At 39.4% G+C, this 18,390-nt stretch overlaps 2 protein-coding genes across 2 annotated transcripts; both read right to left on the reverse strand.

Annotated features, from left to right (window-relative positions):
* Nucleotides 1-1,170: 1,170 nt before the first annotated feature.
* On the reverse strand, nucleotides 1,171-4,340 carry srm (spermidine synthase). Its single transcript, XM_027288982.1, has 9 exons — nucleotides 4,174-4,340; nucleotides 3,929-4,068; nucleotides 3,482-3,602; nucleotides 3,299-3,391; nucleotides 3,016-3,169; nucleotides 2,853-2,936; nucleotides 2,551-2,696; nucleotides 2,312-2,434; nucleotides 1,171-2,228 (listed from the first exon to the last, which is right to left on the reverse strand). Exons 2-9 carry the CDS (start codon nucleotides 4,057-4,059, stop codon nucleotides 2,211-2,213), a joined length of 870 nt encoding a protein of 289 aa, XP_027144783.1. The 5' UTR covers nucleotides 4,060-4,068; nucleotides 4,174-4,340; the 3' UTR covers nucleotides 1,171-2,210.
* Nucleotides 4,341-6,769: 2,429 nt separating this feature from the next.
* Nucleotides 6,770-17,264, reverse strand: exosc10 (exosome component 10). Its single transcript, XM_027288948.1, has 25 exons — nucleotides 17,057-17,264; nucleotides 15,936-16,072; nucleotides 15,497-15,620; nucleotides 15,306-15,410; nucleotides 14,957-15,116; nucleotides 14,734-14,842; nucleotides 14,569-14,644; nucleotides 14,373-14,483; nucleotides 14,021-14,164; nucleotides 12,800-12,990; nucleotides 12,447-12,603; nucleotides 12,126-12,274; nucleotides 11,894-11,944; nucleotides 11,663-11,774; nucleotides 11,473-11,520; nucleotides 11,307-11,382; nucleotides 11,121-11,230; nucleotides 10,940-11,032; nucleotides 10,783-10,851; nucleotides 10,587-10,689; nucleotides 10,428-10,501; nucleotides 8,002-8,182; nucleotides 7,313-7,377; nucleotides 7,154-7,230; nucleotides 6,770-7,032 (listed from the first exon to the last, which is right to left on the reverse strand). The coding sequence occupies exons 1-25, from the start codon at nucleotides 17,177-17,179 to the stop codon at nucleotides 7,002-7,004; spliced, it is 2,676 nt and encodes an 891-aa protein (XP_027144749.1). The 5' UTR covers nucleotides 17,180-17,264; the 3' UTR covers nucleotides 6,770-7,001.
* Nucleotides 17,265-18,390: the final 1,126 nt, after the last annotated feature.

Genomic DNA, 18,390 nt, shown 5'->3' on the forward strand with positions numbered 1-18,390 from the left:
TATATTGGCAATTCAGTGTGTTTGAAGAATCTACAATTGGCCTCCTTAAAAGTATCTGCAGTCCAACCTGCAAGAGAGTTCAAACAATGAATAACATGAGCATGACAACCGGTATAGGTGCTTCAAGATCCTACTAATGTGTGTGAAAGACCTTTTCACTACATGTACTTAATTAACAGTCTCCAGCACCACCTCAACCTCTCTACAAGGAGTCACAAAGGAACACTGACTCACAGATTAACTGAGGATGTTTTGATTAGTGTTATCAATTAAACAGGTTAATCTTAACATGTCGGGTAAGAAAACATTTAACAAAAGACAAAGTGATGCACTGGAGTTCATATGTTCTTATTAGTTATTAATAAAAAGCATAAACATCAGATTTAATATGGGCAGCTAAGAATGCTGCCACCGTCACACACTATAAAGTCAATATGACAGTAATTGACTGCATTGTTGCAGGTTGGTCACATTTTAATAGAAAACCCGTGACGACTGAGGTCTTACACAACAAGAACTACAGTTGATGCAACTTAAGGCAACAACGACACTTCACATATCAAAACACTCACTGAACAACTTGATGGAGCCGAGGGACTTTACATTAAAATAAAAAAATAAACCCTTAAAAACAAAGATATACTTACTGAATATGTATTTGGTGAATCAGAAGAGTATTATTTAAATGCATTTCTTTATACTTCTACACTGTTTAAAACCGGCTCATACATAGACAGATTAAAGGATGCCATCTTGTGCCAGAATAAGAAACTGCATTTGGACCTCTCTTAGTACTACATTACCGTTTATACCACTACCTACAGCACCATGTTCATGGTTAACATTTACTGTGAGCAGCAGATGAAAGATCTCTTGAAACACATCACATATTAACCTGCATTTGGTTGGAAAATGATGTCGCAATAAACAAAGATTAGCTGAAAATTATAAGACAGGGTTTGAGGATAGAAACCTTGAACAAATGACTTCCTAACTGAAGTGGAAAAAAGTTGAATAGTTATCCTGCAATCAAATATCATATATACCTATTAGAGATATTAAAACGTCAATTTAGAATTATTAACTAGAATGTAGTCCTGCACTTAGAAGTGGAACAGAGAAGCCAGAGTAAATCTGTTAGTGGCTGAATGCACAAATCTCAAATAACAATTTTATGTTACCAATTTATTACAGTTCTTATAAAAACACAAATTCATTGTTCAGGTATGACACTATTTCTCAACAAAGGTTAAACGTGGATTTACAATTAACAGGTAGTAACTTAAGAGGTCGATACTGATTTAATGAATCAGCATACAGGCTTACTAGAGCACAGGTTTACTACCGATAGTCGATACCCAAGACAGCAAATTATAGTTGCATAATGAATTCACATTTTAAAGACATTTCTTGCATTGCAAATCTCCAATGCTATACTTGATTTTATTTTATTTTTTAAACACCGTAACATTTAAGTTGTCCATATCATATTGATGGTAATAGCTGAGAATCAATTAAATTGAGTTGATGATGTTTGAAAGACAATTTTCTCAACTCCTTGAGACACTCGAGCTTTTCATCCTGGACAATCTGCCTGGTACACTATGATAGATACATTTTTTATTTTCAACAATAAACAACCACTTTCAGGCACTAAAGGGTTAATGTGTAGAGGACACATTAGTATTCTGAATATACAGCCATGAATCATGTATTGTCCCATGAGCACAAACTGATACTAAACATTACAAGTAAAAGTACAGCAATACATTACATACACATACTCTATATAGTATGTATTATATTGCATAATGTATAGATGAATCTGATAAACAGTACAGTTGTAGAGTGAGGTCAGGTTTGATTGTGATGCTCTTCCCACAGTAAAAATGAAACCGCTCTTCACAAAAATGCCGATAAGACGATCAGAGTACGAATTAAAAACCAAATACATCTGAAAAATAAATAAACACAGAGAGCATGTAAGACTGGAAGGAAGGAAACAGTGGAACGAACACTTTCTCTGTAAAATTCAGCAAGTTCCCACCCAACAATTATTAGCTGCCCCCCAACCAGTAAAATCTTCAGGAGGCTTGTCTCTTCAGTGGTGCCGAACTGCAGGGAGTATGTGAAGAAGCCGTAGAACAGGGTTGTTTATCTGTGGTCTGAAGGCCAGGTAATGGATGAACATGGTGGTCCGTTGGTGCTCGTCATGCTTCACTGAGTACCTGTTAATAGTGAAAAGCAGCAAATATTTAACAGTTTGGAATTGCAACCAAGTCCGGAAAAATTATTTTAACAACAAATTTACCTTTCTTGCAAACTCAGGAAGGACGAATGATGCTTTGTGAATTTCAGGGTTGTAATATTTAAGGTTCATATTTCCCATTTCTTCTTTTGACAGGGCTTTCACTGGTTCCTTGAAGTTTGTTTCCTAATTAAAAAAAGAAGGGGCACCTCAGTCATGAGACAAGTTTTTGTGGTTCAGATACCTCATTCAACAATCAGGCGTGTGGTAGGTAACAAAACGAGAACAAATGGCACCCTTACAGGATTTTTACTGCAGAGCATGAATCCAATTTGACCACTGGGATAAGTTGGGATGGTGGTGTAGGCATATTCCACCACAGGGAATAGGGTCTTGCAGAAGGTTTGCATCTCCTCTATCAGCTCCAAATGGAGCCATTGACACTCTCCTGTGAAATTGACACAAGAGCAGAGGGAAGGGTGAGTTTATTTCCTATGTGACTTTCTTTTGCCACAAAGAAGTCACACACTATCCAAGTCAGTACCTTTTAAATATTAGTCAGCCTTTCTGTGTAATGTAAAACTGTGGTGAAATATTAAGTTACCTTGGGAACAAAGAATTCCACCATTTCTCAATGCTGCCTTCATCAGTTGATAGTACGACTCCTTGAACAAACTCTCAGCAGGTCCTGCAACAAAAACACTCAAATTCAGAATCGGACTTCTATAACTGCTGGCAAACAAAGATGATATTAAAGTGGCACTCACCAACGGGGTCTGAGGAATCGGTTATAATGACGTCGAAGGCATCCTGGTTCTGCTTCATGAATTCAAAGCCGTCTCCAACGTGTAAGGTGAGCTTGGGACTGAAAAACCCTTTGGCCATCCCTGGGAGGTACTTCTTTGATACATTAATGACGTCCTACACAGCAGACAACATCAACACTGAGATGAGCAGGCCAATCACTGATGCAGCGTGTGCAACAAACAATAATCAGTACGGCTCTCAGGAGAGAGAAGCTACAATCCTCATCAGTGTTGTTGCTCCCACCTCATCGATCTCACAAAGAACCACCGACTCCACCAGCGCATTCTTCACCACCTCCCTTAGCACGCCACCGTCTCCGCCGCCAATAATCAGCACCTGTAACAAAGGAGGGGAACAAGTTGTCAAGACGAGGCTCGTGATGACTCACTGCAGATTCATGAATATTCCAAATCTGAGGAAGGATACCTTCTTGGGTGAAGGATGGCTGCACAGGGGAAGGTTAGCAATCATCTCTTGATAGGCAAACTCATCCCTCTCCGTGCACTGGATCACTCCATCCAGCACCAAGACATTCCCATAGGTTTTACTGAAAAATCAACGTGTCATGGCAAAGTGTGAGAGGATGTCACATCACAGAAGTTGGGCAGATGCCTGCTGACGCTCTTACACCAAACACAAACATGCAAACGCACCGTGAGGTTTGGATAAATAAGAAGAGTCACACGGGTTAGCACCTCGGCTACCTATCTGTGCTTCATTCTCAAACCGAGCTGGTTTGTTCGTGAGCTGAAACTCACAGACACACAGTGAGGAAACTCCAAATCCCACGAGCTTTACACTGCTCATTGATTTCTCCTAGGTGCTAACAGCTAGCAGCGTTAGCCAAGTTATCCAGCCCAACAAAGTGCTCACCTCTTGAAAACCATAACATCTTGAAATTTGGATTTCTTGTTGTAGAGGACCTCTTCCACCTGGAGGCTCATGGCTTGACCGGGCCATAACGTGCATTTTTCCGTAAACCATCCATCTTTAATGTGGTCCATGTCAGCTTCCTACGGACACAAGTATCACTAACGTGTTTGGGAGTGTGGCGAGAGTAACTTACGACAAAGATCTGACACTTGGTGGTTCTCTGACAGATAAACTTGATGCCTCACTTCGTAGCGAATGGGAAGCTGCGGACGCCGCTGACTTGCCGCCGTGTGCTCCAATGGAGAGGCGGGATGTGCCGGTTCGTGTATAGTTTGTGTGAGTTCACACGGCGCCAGTGCCGCCCTGCAGCCGAGCGGCAGCAGCGTGGAGGCGCACACGGCTACCGGAAGACAGCTGCAGCCCACGTGAAGCCAAATCATTGCAGCGTGCTACTGCGCATGCGCAAGGACGTGTCGATTAGATTAGAAACTCTTTATTCATTATCATTGTTACAGCAGCAGAGGAAAGTGTAGCACACACTACAGAATTAGAAAAAAGTAGAAAAGGCAAAAAAACAAAAAACAATAAAAAAAACACAATAAACACGAAAAACAATCATACCTCTGTACAATATATAACTTGCCGTATATATCTCTGTACAATATATTTTATTTTATCTTATTTGCTATTGCTTTTTTGATATTTTATTATGTATATTTTGCTTTATAGTATATTTTTATTCGTTGTTTTCACTTGTCACTTTGTGTAATGCTGCTGCTGCAATATAATTTCCCAGCTTGGGATAAATAAAGTATGTATATCTATCTATCTATCTATCTATCTATCTATCTATCTATCTATCTATCTATCTATCTATCTATCTAACCTTCAAAACAGACAAGTCCTGAGGATAAAAGTGGCATGATATATGAAAAGAGTATTGTATTTTATTTTAAAGTGACCATAGTGTAAGAAATATTGCAAAGAAAGTGACCATGATACAAATAATAATATTATTGCAAGAGAAGCGGCCAATATAAATAATATTGGTCACTACTCTTGCAATAAGTAACTAAGTGGTAACTGTTTCTGAATTACAAACAAACAAAAAAATCCCATGTCCCCCTAAACCTTTTTAAACTTACACTTAAAGGTCAAGTGTGTAACATTTAAGGGGTTATATTGGCAGAAATGGAATAGAATAAACATAACTATGTTTTCATGTGTGTAGATTAACCTGAACATAAGAATTATTATGTTTTTATTAGCTTAGAACAGGGGTGTCCAAACTTCTTTTAAAGAGGGTCAGATTTGACAATGTGAAGATGCCCAGGGGCCAATACTAACTTTAAAAATGAACACAAACTGCACTGTTCTGATACTATTTTATTTTTATTATCACAATTATCTTTTATTTTTATTTTTTTTAAATGGCAATGTAACCAGATCTAAACCAATCAGGCATGAGCAAATCTAAAAACCAATTCTGCCTCTAAATTCTAAATAAATTGTATGGAATACGTTAAACTTGCATGAAGTTGATACAAATCTGAACCTCATGTTCATTTTAAATATGACTTATTATGAGTAATGCAAAGTCTGTTAACATTTAAGTTTAAAACCTATCACTCTTGCTGTTGTTTTTCACAAGATCGTTCAGAAGTTAATGTTTCATGTCTAGTTACATAACACCAGCAGTCAATCTGACAGAAGCTGCGGGCTGCATGAAATCTGACCTGCCTTAGAATTAACCTTTTATATCTACACAGGTAATAGGTCCTCTTCTGCGGAGTCCGCCATGTTGAACCACAATGTTTCTACAATAAACCCATTATGGACAATCCACACTGGCTCTAGATAGGACCTTTTCTGTTTTTTGAGAGTTTCACGGTCACAGGAGGATAAAGCGAGCGGTATTCAGTTAGGTGCTATCTGCAATTTCACAGCTAGATGCCACTAAATCCTACACACTGCACTTTTACAAGACGCTGTCTGCGCACGCTCGCAGTGTTTAATGGTACATGATTTTTTCACTTTGTTTTTAAACTACTTGTGTCATACAGTACCATTTTGAATATGCATGATCATATAGGAAGGAAAGAAGGAGCAGTACCACAGGTCCTTCATTCCAACAGCAGTCAGGCTCTTTAATACCAGCACAACTTGATTACTTTTTTTTATATTCATTATTTAGGAGTCATTTCTTATCCATCTTGTATACGCGAGCTGCTGTGTCAAGTGAATTTCCCCTGTGTGGGATCATTAGTGTATCTTATCTTATCTTATACTACATAGCATGCCAGGATCAGTGTGCGTTCATATAAAATGTGATGTAATTTTCTGGATTTTGTTTAGAATTAACAGAGCTAGTTGTCGATCAGAAACACTGAGTCGATGACTGGGAGAATACAGTATGTGCAAAGCTGCAGCAAAGTAAAGGTGTACTTATTTCAGTTACGAGTACATTAGTATCATGGACTTGGTGTTGTACCATCGTGCTAGCATCAACATGACTTGTAATAATAATGATGTTAACAGTTCTAATGATAATTCACATTTTCACTTTAGAACACACCCATCATTGAGAGGAATCTCCAAATACTTCAGTTTGGGAAACTGTATTCTACTGACACATTCACACAAAATGTATTTATTTTTTTGCCATCTTGCAAGTGTGGATATTCTCTTATTTACCCGCTAGCACTCCACCTTTATTATTTTTCCTATCACCTTAATACGAGTCTGAGAGTTGTGAAGAAAGGTCTGATAATGATACTGCTCCACCGCCAAACTGAAATATTTGTTTCGATTAAAAAAAAAGTAGCAAGAACAGAGAGAACCTTTTCCTCCAAAAATCGTCTTTAATAATGAGGTCTGTGCATCAACATATTTACAAGGTAAACAGTTTCACAGATGAAAAAAAGAAAAACTTTTGAAATGTGTTAAATAGTGAGAATTTCACTGGAAATAAGGAAACATTGGGAATATTGTTTCTGCAAATCAAAAACAAAAAACAACAAGTAAGAAGTTTTAAAATAAAGACTGAAAAAAAAGCAAAGAGTGCAAAGAGAGTTTATCTTTTGGGCCAGTTATGCCGGAATCCTCTGCAGAGAATAAGAAAAGACAGAATAGTTAACACACTGGGATGTTTGCACAGGCAACAACAACAACAAGAAGAACAACAACAACAACTCTTCCACTCTATATTGTCAACTGTATGTTTACCTTTCAGATTTTCCAGCCAGGTATGACATGCTTTTACCTCCAGCTCCAAAATTGGATTTTTGTCCCTTGGGTGTTCTCTGGCGGACAAAAGATTTAAATTTGTCAGGCACTAATAAAATCTATATTCTTCAATAAACATATCAATTAACAAACAAATACCTTTTTCCTAAAATCTTGGCCTTGTCGGTTTGGATCAAACTGTGTGTTGTCCTTTGGTTTGGAGCCTGTAAAAGCAAGCACTGATTTTGTTATAAACATTAGGATTACACTGCTATTTGGATGTCTTAACTTATACAATGTTTGTTCCTACTTATTACATGTCTTGAGGGCACTTCCCTTTATTGATGTTTTACTGAGACTGGCAGGGTAAGGTAAAGTTCAGGTTAATGTATAAATGGAGGGATTCCAGAACAGAACAATGGTCAGGGACAGGTTAGAGAGGTGACATCTAGATTGGGGATATACTGGCTACTGATTAGGGAATATGTTGAAGAAAACCGTTTAGATGCTATATGTGCAAATTGTCTGTTAACAATTTTCAGGGGTTGAGACAGCCCATTTTAGGAAAATGTATAAGAACCAACTGTCAGAGCTCCTCAGGGAGCCTTTTTCTCTGTAACCCCTTTAGTGTGTTGCACTGTGAAACGCTCCTCTTGTACAAGAACAATAAATTCAACTTAAACTTTGAATCCAGTCCTCCTTTATTTAAAGTTTTTTTTTTTAATTCCTGTAACAGATTTCAATTCATTTTCATAATGTACAACAACTAACTGAATGTAAAGTCAGATTTTATTTCTCTGATGTGATAAAGAAAAACAAAACAAAACAATAACAAACAGTATGCATACCAGCAAAGACGTTGAGGTCTGATTGACTGTAGTCGAAGGGCTTGAAGCTGTCTTGGGCAGGTGGTTCGGTCTTCTGGGGTTTCTCTGCGGATTTCATCAGCTTCTTACTCGGTTTGGGAGTCGACTCTCCAACCTCACTGGCAACCCTCTCTCTTTTCTTTGCGCCGCCTTTCGCAGATTCCTAAAGAAATTGGTGAGCAACATAAAATTCTGGACAATACTCAGAATAAACATTGTAATAAACGTATTCTTAACTGTGTGTACTTGTGTCTGACAAGATAATGTGTTGAATGAGTATTCCAAGCTATGGGACAACATATGTGCAGTTTTGTTGAATAGGTCATCAAACACGTCTTTTTATTGACGACCATTAAATTGCATGAAAAATATACATCAAGGGAATCTTGAGGAATTAAAAGGGAATTATAAAGAGATGGAGTAACACATGCTACTACACCAGATGTATTTCTTTGTACCCCACTCAACAGTATTACACTGTATGGGCTGTTTATTGAAAGATTTATACTGCAGTGACCCACTTTTGCTGCCATTTACAGTTTGAAATTTCACTTTGCTTCATGGTCTGCAACATTAAAATAGGATATCTCTGAAGATAAGAACAGAACGACAGAAAACCATTTAATCTTTAAACCTGTAGCAATCACTGCTACACTGCTCTTTCACCATACAAAATATGTCATCAGTCTTCAAGATGAGATTAAAATTACAGTTATCCAAACATGGCAAAGGCGAAGAGACCAGGAGGATGACAGAAGGAGCTGAGAACAGAAAAATAGAGTAACCAAGGAATAGAGTAAATCCCAGACTGACTTTTAGTCGTTGGTGAGAGATTTATCAAATGAAAGGCTGAAAGACAGACGCCAAGCTGGGCTTCTAGCTGTTGGACTAGTAAGTAATATGAGCTGGCTGTGTGATATTAGAAAAGTTGGTGATCACAAGTGGACATGTGGACAACAGTCCAACCGTAATATTACAAAAACGGGGGTGCTAAATCGCAAAAAAAAAAAGACATCAACTTTTTGTGATTCTGCTTCCATAAACCTGTTCCACGTATGCATTGGTTAAAAAGGCTTTACATTATATACCTAGATAAGTGACATAAGGTGTGAACGACAGCCTTTGTATCGCCTCACAGGAGGTTGTGCCTTCATAATTGCTTTGCAATTACAAACCTGCCAAATGAAGCTGGAAACTGAAAACAGCTTCACCATCCTTATTTATGAGTTTGAATAAAGATTTATTTACATCATTTGTTACAACTAATAATACCAATTTGCTTATGGTTGCACATGAAATATCTTGACACAGCATGTTTTCTTGTTTCTGATTCATTTACCTGACTTTGACCTGAGAGCAGTTCATTGTTTTTTTCATGATTTACTGTCACCAGTGATGTTGGAGCACAGCACATACTCTTAAAGATATCAATCATAATATCAGTACAGTAGAAGCTTTGGAGAACCACAAAGCTTTCTCTCAAACTGAAATTAGACAAGAAAACTGACAAGTTAGCCAGCAGAGCCAATATTTGTGTGCAGTTGGCAGGTTGTCAAGTGTTAGTTTTCAAGTCCTGCTGCCAACACTTTCGACTATAATACATGCCACCAGCCAGTGCCAACATGCTTATTTGCTGGTGCCGTTTCAGCAGGAGGTGTCTTAAAACCAAGTTTTCACTTAAGTCATCATCACACAATGGATTACTGTTGTGTACAACACAGTAAAGCAGCATGTTGTGCGTTGATGGCTGAAGGCTTACCCTGAGGGGCAGAAGGAGGGAAGCAGGGACAGAAGGGAGAACCAAATGGCAGTGACCGTTCCCTCTGTACTCTTGCGGTGTGGACACAAGATGAAGTACAGAGACTATTGTTGAACTGAGCATATAAACTAGAGAGGAAACACCATATGGTGGTAAGAGCACGTAATAGTAACCACGCGGGAGGGTGCCAAGCAATACCCCGGAGAAACTAAGCTAACAGAAAGAGGGCTTTTGGGCAGACAGTAGTTATTGTTATTCCCCAGGAGAAAAGAAAAACATTTGATAAGTGGAAGACGTGTCTCTAATGCTCCAATCTCATGCTGTGTGTTCTTTTTCCCCACAGACACATTGTGTGACAGATATAAATATTAAAAGGCTACAAGCATGCCGGTACTGCAAACTGGCAGGAATAGTTCCTTCGCTTGCGAGTTAACACATTTAGGAGCAGGAACACCAGCCATGTCCGAGAAACTGGCTATTAAAGCACAATCTTTAAAATGTCGTGCCAGGCTCTTGGGTGAATATAACTCATGTTTTTCATGGATTTGTACTTTCCCAATGGGGACATCAACAGTGAAGATGACTAAGTGTAAAGACTATCTGAGGCAGCACGGATGAAAACAGAAGGACAGGAGTGCAAATGACTCACCGCTGCTTGCTGGCGAACTGTGGCAACGTTTTGGAGAGACTCCTGGTAGCTCTGTTTAGCTTTGTTTCTTTCCTCTGTGGAAAACAATATTTTAAATACAATGAGGAACATAAGTTAAAAAAGAAAAGTGTAAATTTAGAGTAAGTTAGATGCCATTACCTGTCACTTTCTTTATCTGTTCTTTTGCTTCTTTGGTTTTCCTCTTCTCCTCCAACTCCTTCTGTTGCTGCTCGATACTCTGCAGTTTCCATCTTTTACTGATCTGTGAAAAAGTGACATGGCACAGCAAATAATACTCAAACATGTTCTTTAGAGGACAATACAAAAAGTTGACTCTATGGAGCTCTTGGATTACCTCAAATATTTTTGAAGACGGGTCAAACTTGGCATTCTTGTTGACGTGCACTTCAGTGGAGGGCAAATACTGAGAGATACAGAGATATCAACAATGTGTGTCTGGCTGAATAAAATGCAAACAATAGTGAAGGTTGACACTTCATGTCATCTCTTACCATTCTAAAAGGGTTTTCAAAAGACTCAATAATACGTCTGGCTTTCATTTGAGCCACGGGGAGGGACTCCTGTTCATTCTGTGCTTCCAGCTCCTTCAAAAAGGAAGCAGAGTTCTCACATTAGGCATCACTGCTACAAACAAAATCGACCATGTAAAGTCAACTACAAAATGATCTTTACCTCAAAGAGTGTGATTTTAGCTGCTGCAATGAGGCCACTTGTTTTTTGGGCATCAACATCCATTTTGTTGTCATCATCTGAGAAGAGCGTCCCTTGTTTCACAGGCAGTTCTGGAAACAAATGTATTTATTTATGGCACTAAGATATCAAACCACCAGGCTAATGCACCTTGCGTTTCGAGCTTACCATCAGGAGAAAAGGGGTGGAGGTCAGTCACAGAGACCCTGGAGGTATCATGAGGACCAAACAACGTGATTTCCGTCTAGAAAATGATACAAAATCACATTTATTTTACTCCGGTCGTGATTTCTTCAACAACTAAAAACTAAAAAGATTCTTCTTTTTTACCAACCTTCTTTATAGGTGTGAGTCCCTTGTTCTTTTGAGCTGCAATCTCAGCCTTTGTGAAGTGTAGAAAAAAAAATGTTTGATTGATTTAGGTACCTTCATTGACAAGTGACCTAACAACACCAACAGTGAAATTACATCACTGGCCAAAAACAAATTATATCCCCCTGTGGTGCCAGCCCTTTTTTCCTCACCTTAAGGAGAGGCATTTCTCTGGCCTGCTGCACTAGCAAATGGAGCTCATTGACCTGCTGCCTCAACAGCGGGGGTACAGGGTTACAGCAGGCAATGATGCCCTGAGGCTCTCTGAGAAGGTAAGGACAAAATACTGTGCTGCAGGTTATTAATGAAAAAACTCTACACTGAAGAGAAAACAACTAACACTAAACTAATAAAAACCGAAATGGGAAATTTAATCAACTTACTTGGGCAGCTCCTCAGATATCTTGATCATCATATGAGTAGGCAGGACGTATCTACATACACAAATAACACCAAAACATGTTAAGACAGACGGCGAAAGATTATGAATGAAGTATGAAGATTGTCACAAAAATGTGCAGATTGCAAAATCTGGCTGGGCACAAACTATTAATATGAATAACAGCTCTAGCGGATTTCCAGAACAGCAAGTTCATCCATTTCCAAATAGCCTACCCGGTGCTTTCATCTTCCTGCCTGGCCAGTTTGTCCCTCCAGGCAAAGAGAAGTCTGAAGGCAGTGAGCTGCTGGGTGTTAAAAGACCTTTTCTGCTTCCTCTGCAGCTCCAGATATGACTCCTCTGTGTATATAGGCTTCATATATTTCTGTATGAAAGGGGGGTGGCACGGTGAATTGTGACAAATGTCGAAAAATGTAGGAGATTAAAGTGTGGAAATGTAAAAATGTGAAGGCAATAAAAGATATAGAGAATAGTGGAACAGGCATATAGAGGTTGATTTTTAAGTGTCAATTTTTCAAAATGTAATGAGATTTCACCTTCAGGGAAAGGTCTCTGCTCTTGTTCCAGACACTCTGCAGAAGGCCAGGCTGCCCGTGGTTAAAGTCCAACAGCTGCGCCCTCACACAGTCATAGATGTAAAGGAGGTAGTGGGTGTCTGTCCGGGCATACTGCACCATCTCCTCTGGTAAGGGGCTACAAGGCCAAGTTATGGGACATTTTTTACTTCAACTGCCAATGGTTAATAATATATCATAAGTATTTTAAGAGTAATGTTACAGGCAATCTTAAATGCATGATGGATTTTCCTGCTAAGAGATTAAAAATAAACTCTATCCAGTTAAAGCTAAACAATAATAAGAGTCAAATGGCCCATTAGTCATCTCCATACCGAATCCTCCAGTCAGCCAGCTGGTAGCGCTTGTCTGAGTCTACTTTGCAGAAGTGTGTGAGCAGGTGGTCCAGGGAATGTCTGGCTAGGTTCAGAGCTCGGCTGGCCTGATGTGTGTCAAAAAGGTTGACGACATACAAACCGAAGTCCCTCTGGAGCCACTCAATGTCAGAGTCAGAGCCATGAAATACCTGAGACCAAGAAAGAAAGATTCAGCTGAACAGTCTCTGGTAAGGTAGCCAAATATTAATTACAATAACAACAACAATAATAATAAATAATGTGACTTGCTTGGATACAAACATTTTTTGAACCAATTATCTTCAAAACTACTGACAATCTATGTGACATTTTTCAATTTGGATTCTTTCACCCACACATCACACACTGAAGGATACTTTTTCACAAGTATCCTACAGTGTGTGAGTCATGGCGACTCCCACACAGCGCAGTACATTCGGCAACTTTATTAAACACGTCTTAAAACCGTGGGGCTCCAAGACACCTCAGAGGTTTCAAGACTATATCCTTTCAAATTTTATATCACAGCATTAGATTTCCTTCTCCAGGTTACTTTAGACGGTTCAGATGCAACCAGTTCATAAAGTAGTCTGAGGCTGAGCAATTTTCAATCACATTTGAATTAAATATTACATACACCTGAGGCCATTTTAGTTACTAAGACTTGGGAAAGTGATGACACAGCTTAAACAAATACAGTAAAAGGAACAAGTGTTCCGACAAAAAGACAGAATTTCTTTAAATATCCTCAGTTTAACTATCTAAACTACTTATTTTCCAAGTAAAACCAAAAGGGACTGCACCAGATATATCTGTCATATTTGTTTTAGAGATACTGCTGGTCAAAGTTGAACCAGAAGGTAGGTCCTGCAAAATCTAATGGACTTCTTTGACTGACAGTTTAATATACATCTTTATTTCAGTTTCAAACAACTGTTAGTTAAATCTGTGCTCTCTGCATTTCCTTTGCAACGCTATGAGTTGCCCTATCCTCCTTTAAGGATAACGTTGGATAAACAGTAATAAAAAGAAAGATTATTTCTGCTCCAATCCCACCATTAAAAAAACAATGAAAACCTCCCCCCCATAAAAACAGCCATGCAGTTGCCCATTTTGAAATCAAATCTAATCTCATCTTCCCTGTAGACAGTTAACAGAACAGGATACAGGAACAAATAATTTTTGGAGCGGTTGAATTACCTTGACAATAGCTGGGTCAGTGAATGCCTCATTCAGGATGTACAACTCGCTGCGGAGCTCCAAAGTGTCGATGATGAAGTCTTCCTCTCTGGTGGAGATCTGCATTAGTGAGGTGAGGCCGAGGAAACTCCTGTAGGAATGGTGCTGCACCGGAGAGGAGAGAGCGTTAACAGAACTTCTGCTTACATGGAAGAAGCTACAGCCTCAAAATTCACAACAGACTTGAATCGGTTTCTTTGTAAAACAAGCCTGACAAAAGGTACCGTCTGCTGCCTGGCTGTATTAGATCACAGATCTAAATTACATTGCAGGGTTATATATAGACATCTTAGAACGTTTTCCAATTCTGTACCTCGAGGTCCACTGCAAATTCAGACAATTTGCACAGCTTCTCATTCAGAGCCACCAGATCTTCCAGTGTATCAATGAAGGAGCAGTTGGTCTCAGCCATTGGTTTGTACATCTGAACATAATACACAAGCGACAGATTTAGTAAAAGGTCAAACCAACAATGAGTGGAGTGCTTTCACAGGCTCAGTAGAACCTACCTGTGGTTCTGGCTTAGACAGAAGTCTTTCCGGTATTATAAAATGGTCCAATTCATACTGGTATGGATGTGCAAACCTGCATAGATCAAAATCACAAGTTTAGATGAACAACGAGAAATAGGAAAAGACAAAATATTAATATACTTTACATGGGAGAAGTCTTACATGTCTTCAACGTGTTCCTGAGTTCTCTGCTGGTGAATGAAATCAGCCAGAGCAGCTGGGACATCGATATCCTCAGGTCTCTCTTTACGGATTTGTTTGTTGGTGAAATCTATGAGCGAAGAGCAAGAGAGTAAATATGTTACAAATGTTAAAGAGGTGAGAGTATATGTCAAATAAATGTAACAAAAACAACGTATGGAAGAACATGAAAAATATTTCTTACATGGAGGAAGAGGCTTTATCGCATTGGGTTTGATGAAGATCTTGGGAATAAATGGTGTGTTGCTATTGTCGACCTTTTCCTTGAATTTCAGCTGAGGCCTGGCAACATTCTTGGCGTGGAGCAATCGGAACATCCCAGAACGACTGCCAGAGCCTGAACCCTGATCAATAAAAGCATTGTTTACCACAAGGTGTACAAATATTTATTTGTCAACTGTTCCAATAAAACAACAACAAAAATGCTGCAGTGCTTTTCATCCTTGAATGCCAGGACTGGCATAAAATGTCTCACGCAGCTCCAAAAAAACCGAGCATCTACAGTATAAGAGCCGAGAGGTTAATTAGCCAACCTTGCGATTCCAGCTGGAAACAACAATCTTGGGAGGCTGAAAGCCTGCAGGCATGACAGGCTGCTGGCTCCTATTCACCCCATCAGCTTCATCAAGAAGAATCCCCTGGAAATCAGATACAAGAGCTCGGTTGGTTTGCAAAGACTTTTTCATGAAGAAATTTGCATTAACGTCAGAGACGCAGGTCATACCACTCTTTCCAGGATGACGTCGTTGGAGTCCACGACCAAATCAAACCTCTCTTCCAGCCCCGTCAGCTTGTTCCGGTCTCTCATGTGAGATCTGCAGCCGTGGTGTTGCATTATCTGGCTCATGCTAACACAGTAACAGGAATTCAGCTGAGAATCAGGTTTGGCAGTTGGCAGGTTACTCTGCAAGCCAATTCTTATATTTGAAAGTTTAAGACTCAGACAAACTTGCTTCCACAAACAGCACTGAAACAGGATGTGATGGAGCAGTAAATGAACTATGAGGGAGATGTTACTAATACACAAACTGGGGTGACATGTCACATGAAATGTGAACTTTAACCTGCGAATGTGCCACAGCTCCACAGCTCCTGACAAAATGTGTCAGTCCCGTGGGCTTTAAGGCCAAAACTCAAAAGACACAACAACATATGGCACTCACCAGTGTAAGAGCTTATCTCCTTGACTTTCACAGAACTCCTGGAAGCCCGGGAAGCTCCGATAGAAATCAAACTCATCTCCAGTTTGAGGCAAGGCGGCGGATGATTTGGTGGCGGATAACACAGCACCCAGTCCATACTGCAGAGGAGGGACAGGGTGAGATGTCAGTGAATACTTCTTCTTCAATATAATCAAAGGTAGTACAAATTACCACTGAGAGCAGAGGAACGCTGAGATGCAATGTTTCTTTTGCTCTTTGCTTTATGTCTAATGTCATATTGAGGTTTTCAAAACATTTAAAGGTGCAGTGTGTAAGATCTGTGGCCTTTATCTTCAGAATAAGGCAGGCATGGGATATAAAAGTCACAACTATGTTTTCATGCATGTATAATCACCTTAAAATAAGAGTTTGTTTTTTTTGTTACTTAAAAATCAGCATGTCCTCTTCAAAAGGAGGCTACCATGTTGAAACACTGTGTTTCTACAGTAGCCCACAACTGACAAACTAAATACTGACTCTACGCAGAGTCCTTAAAGTGTTTGTTTCTCCTTTACACGAGGAAGGTGAGGGTGATGTGAGGAGTTTCCAATGCAGAGATTACACTAGATGCAACTAAATCCTACACGCTGGACCTTTAAATTGTTTCATTACATGGGTGGTGTTTAAATAACTAGTTCAGATTTCACTAGTGGAATGAAAATATATCAAATGTAACATTTCTGATAATGATTTGCTATTTACCTTTTAAAAAGTCTTATTTTTTTACTTGCTTTCTTTTCAACACTTCAGCTGAGTTGAACAACTTTGGGCGTGTAGTGAGAAGTTTTCAACCACCACTATGACATGTGTCTTTTTTGACGAACCAAGATTAGTCATATTAGTCATATTTACTTTCAGCCTTGCATGAAAACATTTACCTCATGACCAGCACAGACTTTCAGCCTTGCATGAAAACATTTACCTCATGACCAGCACAGCAAAGAGGCTTAATGTTAATATTGTCACTTTAATAAATCAGGTTACATGTGAACAGAGAGCTGTGTGTGTTTATAATGTGACTGCAGCTCCACGTTGCCCACCTGACTCAACACCTCCGCGTCCGCCTGCGTTAGTTCACTTACTTTAACAAAGGCGTCCACGTCTTTGAACCCGGGACACAGCTCGCCTTTCTCCTCGTCGTTGGTGTCTGAACTGGTGTCTTGAAGCCCACTGTTTGTGGAGACGCCACTGTGTGAAGCAGCCATCGTTTTTAGTTTGCTGTGTACATGTGAGCACACAGGAAGCAGCTCGCTGTTTTCTTCGGAGCTGCTCGGAGACAGAGGCAGCGCCACCTATCGACGCGGAGTGGACAACGACGCAGAAATACAGGCTCACCATTTATTCAAATATTATTGGAAATATTGCTACATCATCATATGTGAAATGATCTGAAACGTATAGGCTTATTATTTCACATTTCTACTGCATCATTTGAGGTTTTCTTTGTCTTCATGTTTACTGCTACCACTCCAAATCCATAACAGGACATGAATCTTTTCATTTTTCCACTGCATGGTTAAGCTCTGGTTGTCAGTGTACCAGCTCAATGCAATGCAGCCTCATGTCTGTGTTGGATGGAGCATTGCACCAGGATGCTGGTACCATGAGGGGGCAGTATTGACATTTGGAATCTGCAGCAAGTTAAACTCCAACATCTGCACTGTGTTGCAGGGATATGAGGGGAAGAAATACACACCAATCACATCTTAGCCAATATCTCTGTAAGAGCTCGCTCAAACCATATTTGAAATCATAGCATTTTTGGCTGGTTTTCAGCAATAGAGGTGTTACCATTGGTGTGTAACTAATACGAATCCCCTTTCCTTAGTGTCTGCTGTAAAAGGAAGCCACCGTAGCCTATTGCAGTGATTCAGTGGTCAATAGCATGTGAAGAGCCATTGCTGAAGTATTGACACACCAGCTCATTACGGATGATCTGTGGTGTGTAGGGAGAAACCTCTCTTTTCTTCACTTCCCCTTCCTATTGATCTCTTCACAGGGTCCTCTCCCTCTTATTATCTTAAAAGCATCTCTGCAACACTGGCTTAATCAATATTTCACAGTAGCTTTCTATGTCATTCCGTTGTTTCAGTGGAAGATATCTGGACTTCCACGTCACATCCATGCTCTAATAATACAAAGAATTGAACCAGTGTTGTTCGCAAAAGCGACAGTCCAAAGATTGTGTATTCCTTTAAATACTGAATGTGATGTATAGTATTCAAAACATTCGATTTTCTGTGATCATAGTCCTTATTATAAAATAACACAATTAGTATATGCAGCAAAAACCTTTGCAGATGTGTTCTTAACCACTGAATAGGATGTTACTGGTTCCATTTACTCTCATTTATATGCTTTTTAATAATATTATGCATTTTATAGCTTTGATGATGCCCCAAAGCACCACTCAAAT

The sequence above is a fragment of the Larimichthys crocea genome, chromosome XV, assembly GCF_000972845.2.
Source record: "Larimichthys crocea isolate SSNF chromosome XV, L_crocea_2.0, whole genome shotgun sequence".
NCBI classification, from domain to species: Eukaryota; Metazoa; Chordata; class Actinopteri; family Sciaenidae; genus Larimichthys; species Larimichthys crocea.